Genomic DNA, 6054 nt, shown 5'->3' with positions numbered 1-6054 from the left:
GTTTTTTTGTGCTACTGATATTTCACTACCATTACACATTTAAATGTACCACACCATCCCATTGAACTGTTGAGGGAGGGTCGACTTCCAGTGTTTCCTCAAACAATGGTGCACTTTGTTTCCCTGTTAAATATCTTTTAAGACTTATGGTGATATTTGCTCCAAAGATTAGACGAAATGTTTTTGTTGTTTACAAAAATTTATTCATACAAATCTTACAACACGTTTTTTTTTGTTTTTTTTAAACATTTATTGACTTGACCCTTTGCAGATCGCCATTTGAAGAAGTAATCTAATACTCACTTTTCACACAGTAAATATATATATATATTTATATCTTTGAAGATTCTTTCATTTTTGTAAGGCTATTGGCGCTTTCATTATAATACAGATAATGTTTCATGAAGAGCAGGAAACTGTTCCTTCCCTGTATTTTCACACAAAAAATTACAACTAGAGCTCTAAAAACAAGGCGCAAATGAAAGCAGAGCAAGCAGCAACGCTTGGCATCTAAGCTGGATGATACTAAAGATCCTATCAAACATCTGTGCAACACAAAAACAACAACAAAAGGGTGAAATGTAAGCTGATGATGTGCAGCATTGTAGGGCCACTAAATAGCCATCTGTGATTCATGGCGATTTTAAAGTCGATGCAAGGCACCACAGCCGCAAACTGCTTCCTGCGTCACAAAGCCTAGAGGGGAATGCAAAATTAAAGAAAGATTGATACAGTAAACACAGATCGAAGAACTTCACCCTGCTGCTTGAAAAGGCTAAAGCCCAGCTTCCTCAAAATTTGTATTCCTTCCTCACAAATGTGTGCGCAGCCTGGGGAACCAATAAGACAGTTGGTCTTTGCTTGAACCATGCTGGCTGTATAAGATTTCCAGAACCCCTGACTCTTTATCATTTGTTTTCTTTCCTTTGGTTTCTCTCTAATTCAGTTTTCTTGCTCTAGTCCTTTTCTCTTCTGTAAATGTAGACATATGGCAGCTAATGTGCCTCACTGCTGAAAAGATCATTGAAAATGACCACTTTAATTCTTCAAAGCTTTTTCTACATGTCCAACTTAACAGTAGGTTACAAACGATCTCCAGTTGTCTAAATAACAGCATCTATAAAGCATTAGACATTAGACTGAGAAACTGTTGCCGGCATTAAAGTACATTCAGAGTGAATCTTCAATGGAGGACAAGGTTCAACATACATCTTGTGTAGAAATGTAAGTAAGGAGAACAGAACACAAAACAACATCCAGAGATGACAGAGATGTATGTTTGTAGTAGTCAGAAAGCAAGCAAAATCATCTTGTTGGAGTCGTCTGCACGGATGCGGTGGCTAGTGCAATTACTTTAATCATGCAATCTACTGTAGTTTTTACATTGGTTCACATGACAGAAGAGGGAAGCACAATAGACCCAAAAGGTTCAAACACAAAACTTTTAACTGCCTCAAATGTCTCTCACAATTAACAAACTGATGGTAAAAGTCACCATTTAACAAGTATCATATTGTTTTTCCTTTTCTTTTCTTTTCTTTTTTTTCTTTTTTACTTTTTTAAATTTGCCTTCTGGCGCTTGAGATGCCACTGATACTTATTATATGGGCAGAGAGACATGAGAAAACCTTCAGCAGAATCTGAGGTTTTCCAAACACAGAATCCAGTTGATAGAAACACAAGATTGGCACTTTACATAAGTCAAAGGTGTCAGCTCACTCTGTAAACAGTTGCGGGAGAAAAACGGCAGGAAAAACCTCAAAAGTACTCTGGTCCTCACCACAAATTTGGAATTTTTGACCCCCGACTTGACTTAAAACATTATCATTTGGAGGGATCCAAAGCCAACAAGGGATCTAATCTGATCCAGCCAAGAATGATTAAATTCTTATTTCTTTTTATATCAATCGGCACTGATATGTTGAAAATTGGCCTCTCTTTAAAGAGCCCCCACATTCAACCTGTATGCTCTTGACCATACAGGTGGCTTTAAAAAAAACAAAAACTGTGAGACTCTGGAAAGACAGGAGCACAAATGAGGTGGAAGAAGAGTTGAGTTTGAGTGTTTGAAGCAAGATCACAAGAGTTAAAAGGTAGGAAATAAAGGGAGGGGCATGAGACACCCCCGCAAGGACATGGCCTCAGGAAAGAGCCTAAAACTCACCAGAAATTCAGGAGAGAACTGTTTCAGCCAGTCTCCCAAAAAAGCCTCAAACTCATCCCCGTCCGGAAGGGCATCAAAGTCTATGTCTTGTAGGATAGGGTGAAAACCTATGTCTTCAAGGCTGTTGTGAATAAAGACAACTAATCTCTTAGTGTCACTTTACAAAAGCAGCATTCAATACATTGATTGTCTTTTAAACTATTTATTTTCTGCACATTCATATCTTTTTACTAAATGTTTAAAAGACAGGGCTGTTGGAGCATATCATCATGTCAAACAATTGTGTCCCCTCAATAAATAAGACTTAAAAAAATCAAATCAATGAATACATAAATAGAGGCTATTTTTTCTTTTCTTCAAATCAACAAAAATTGGTCCACAAAGTAGATATGTGCGTCCTCAAGTGCATTAAGTAGAAAATAAAAAACAATATTATTATCAAAATATTCATTTTAATGGCTTACTTCATACATAAATACATGTTTAGGAACACAAAAGCAATCCACTGATTGGTCAGATCTCAAAATGACTTCATTTGGGGCTGCACACACTTAAGATTTTTTTTGTTTGTTTGATTTTTTTTGTTAGTTTTTCAGGAGGGGAGAGAAGGATGCTACAAATATGCCAGCCGCCGTCCTTTGTTTCTAATTCTCTGTCTATACCTTTTCCCAAGGACTGCTGCCAGGTATTTCTTGACTGCCATTTGCTTTCGGTAGCGGCTGTAGCTGTCTGTGAAGATCCCATCTGAGTGTCGCTTGGACAGGGTCTCTGAGCTGTCATCCAACGCCTTCCCCCCACTGCAGGAGAGATGAGAGGCCCGTCTCACTACCATCACACTGACACATGTGCATTCACATGAACCCATCCTCCCCACTTCAACACCACCCTGTGTGTACAGCATAGACCGTTTGGATATGGAGCTGAGAGAATTTCCCTTATCTTTATTGCTACCAAACACAATCTTAGCTCCTGTTTTTAAGACACTGTAAAAAAAATTGGGGAATAATTTAAAAAAAAAAAGGCATTCAGTGTGAATTCTGGTTGTTTGAAGCAGGACTGTCTTTTGCAGACAGATTCTGCACGGAAAATGTTTCCTGAATGCTCCTCCAAAAGACTTTTAACCTGGAAAAATATTCCTAATCCCTTTCTTATTAACTTTTAGCCCGGCCCAGAACAATTTGGCATGTCTTTCCCACCCACAATAAGAAGTGCTGGGCCTGCTCATGAAGCTAGAGTAACAGCAACCCCCTCCTCCCATTGGGAATCACTGAGACTAAGACCTATAAATTATTCATATGGAAATAAATTTAAACTTGTGTGGGTTAATTCTTCCCTCTGAGCCTCACACTGCACTGAGCTCAGAAAACGACTCTTCCCAAATCAATCAAGTGCGCGTTTGTGCGCCTCAACAATTCTATAGCAATAATAAAGACTGATTCGGAGGGTGAGGGCGCCAGTTTTAACTGCATGCTGGAAGATAATGGGACCGCAGACACACACACAAGACATATAACAGCGTGAATTATGAGTTTTTACAGAATCAGTCAAATGGGAAAAAAAATGCACACTGGACAGGAAACAATAAATCTACAAATATATACATTAAAAAAAAAAGAAGACAGCCAAGAAGGTGTTCTTACCCTACACGTTTTGCCATCAGAGAATGAAGGTATTTCCTTGCTGATAACTGACCCAGCGCTTTCCTGTAGGCTTTATTAAACATGCCGTCTGCATGCCTTTCCGTTCTGGGATGATAGATAGCCACACAGTAAAATCACCACACACCCAGCGCAAGAGGCAACAATGTCAACTCCCTACACTGCAAAAACACATCCATCTGAAGCATGAGCCTAAAACCTGGCCTTAAACAACGTTTATCTTGTTTAAGGTTTAAATTATTCACGTAATTTCGAGATATTATGTTTTATAATATATTTATGTTAATGTAGGGAATATGGGTTGTTTTTCTTGACTGCATTATTTTTGCTTGGAAACACAAAAATCCACCATATATCGGAATATCTACTTCTCAACTTAAAAAGAAATGACCTTAAGGCTCAATCGGAGGGAGCGCCATTTCAGCGCATCTTTGCGCAGAACGATTTCTATCAGTCCAAGAAAGCACGAATTCACTCGATTAGCTTCCCCTTGGAGTTGAGTAAAAGAAAAAGAAATAGACAGGACTAATTCAATATGAAATTAGAAGAAATTAAATGAACAAAAGAAATGTTTTTATCTTGTTGGAAGTTGCAAAATTTCGACGATTGACACAAAACGCACAACATATGGACATAAATAAGATGAGATGTCGAACATGTAGATGTATTGAATGGGGAAAAGTTATTTTCCCTCAACGCGGGGGCAGTAGTCACCTTTTCTCCGGAGGATAGTACAACGTGTAGACGTCGTCAGCTACAGACGGAGCGCTTCTCACATCCAGTTGGTCTCTGTCATAATCCAGGGAGGACAAGGAATTGCCATCCTCATCATAAATCTCACTGTCAAGTCTGCAAAAAGATGTAACTTTTTCAAAAATCAGTCGTCCAGTTTGTACTCTGAGAGCGCACAATACTAGTTTTATTCAATCAAGTGAAATCGGGTAGAAGGAGATGATCAGACCGTTGAACCTTTTACGCACAATTATAACCACACATTATCGTGCAACTATCTAAAGATGTGACAAGTTGATAGCTTCTTTTTTTTTTTTAATCATATCATTTGCTTTTAATCATTTCATAAACGGTCGATCGCTGGCGGCAGATCAGATTCAGACGCTGTACTTTACTGCCACAACAGCCTCAATTACATTACCGCGACTCCCTGTGAATGTTTCTCTGCCCGATGGATTGGCTGTCAGATGATGTTACTCACTGATCCAATAGACTATTATAATCACTTACAGCAAAGCAAGTATGGTCTCTACCCTGTGACCTGCATCGGATGCTCTGCGTAAAAGTGACAAACTCGGCTTTCGAATGCGTAAAACAGAGAAAACGAAGTGAAGCATGAAAAGGGTGTACCTACCTAGCACTGGGAAAGCTAAGCCCCACAGGTGAGCAGTTGACGCTGTAATGCATTATGATCCCATAGATGAGTAATGCTAAAGTCGCTTTGCTTGACATTGTCCCGCTGCAAAAGAAAAAGACATCAAGTGAGTGAAGGTGTCAAATTTACAGTTCACCAATGTACAGAGGTAGAGTCACATTTCCCTATATTTAGCAACTTCAGCCACACACCAGTGTTAAAAAAAATCAGTCACTTCAGACTTTTTCCAAACTCTTTTTTTTTTCTTTTTCTTTTTTTTTCTCTTGCTGCGTGAAAACCCGGAGAAGTGCGTCCTCTTACCCGTTGCCAGACGCTGAACGCGATGCGCTGAAGATCTCAACTAGGAGAGTGAGATAGGATCTCTATCTCAGTCTCTCTCTAACTCTCTCTCTCTCTCTCACCCTTACTCTATCCCTTCAGTGAAGCTCTTCTTCAGCGCCTTTGTGCTTTTTCCGAGTGTGCAGCCCCTCCGTGCGCCCCGCAAGCTCAGTTCTTGGGAATTTCTACCCGGTCATGGACGGAATGGAGACCACCAAGCATTTATCTGCAGAAGCACTTCCCCTCCTGCGTCCTAAGAATTTGTCTTCCTTTTGGTTTTTTATCTATGAATCAGATAGGCATGCCTTTTTCACTTGGCACGTAGGTACAGGGGGGTGTGGATAGGGGAGGTGGGCAGTTGCGTCATCTGCCCCTGTCCCATCGGAGTGGATCCTTCTTCCGCGTCAATGAAAGACCCCAAGTCAAGTCCTAAAAAAGGAATGGATCTTAGATTCACACATTATCATTAATTAAACAGTGAATTAATATCAACACTTGACGTCACACCTTATAGAGAACCACGTGCT

The 6054-nt window shown here is 39.7% G+C and overlaps 1 protein-coding gene across 1 annotated transcript; it reads right to left on the bottom strand.

Moving 5' to 3' along the window:
- Positions 1–243: 243 nt before the first annotated feature.
- On the bottom strand, positions 244–5782 carry adcyap1a (adenylate cyclase activating polypeptide 1a). The gene is made up of 7 exons (XM_080489801.1): positions 5510–5782; positions 5189–5293; positions 4537–4671; positions 3805–3909; positions 2827–2961; positions 2165–2285; positions 244–696 (listed from the first exon to the last, which is right to left on the bottom strand). The coding sequence occupies exons 2-7, from the start codon at positions 5284–5286 to the stop codon at positions 688–690; spliced, it is 603 nt and encodes a 200-aa protein (XP_080345927.1). The 5' UTR covers positions 5287–5293; positions 5510–5782; the 3' UTR covers positions 244–687.
- Positions 5783–6054: the final 272 nt, after the last annotated feature.

The sequence above is a fragment of the Lipophrys pholis genome (genome assembly GCF_963383615.2).
Source record: "Lipophrys pholis genome assembly, chromosome: 20".
NCBI classification, from domain to species: domain Eukaryota; kingdom Metazoa; phylum Chordata; class Actinopteri; order Blenniiformes; family Blenniidae; genus Lipophrys; species Lipophrys pholis.
This window is presented reverse-complemented; position numbering and strand designations above follow the sequence as displayed.

Coding starts and splice junctions, on each gene's coding strand:
- adcyap1a (XM_080489801.1), bottom strand. CDS start 5,286: ATGTCAAGCAAAGCGACTTTAGCATTACTCATCTATGGGATCATAATG. Junction 3,910..4,536: donor TACTATCCTCCGGAGAAAAG/GTGACTACTGCC, acceptor CTATCATCCCAG/AACGGAAAGGCATGCAGACG. Junction 2,962..3,804: donor CTGATGGCAAAACGTGTAGG/GTAAGAACACCT, acceptor TCTCTCCTGCAG/TGGGGGGAAGGCGTTGGATG.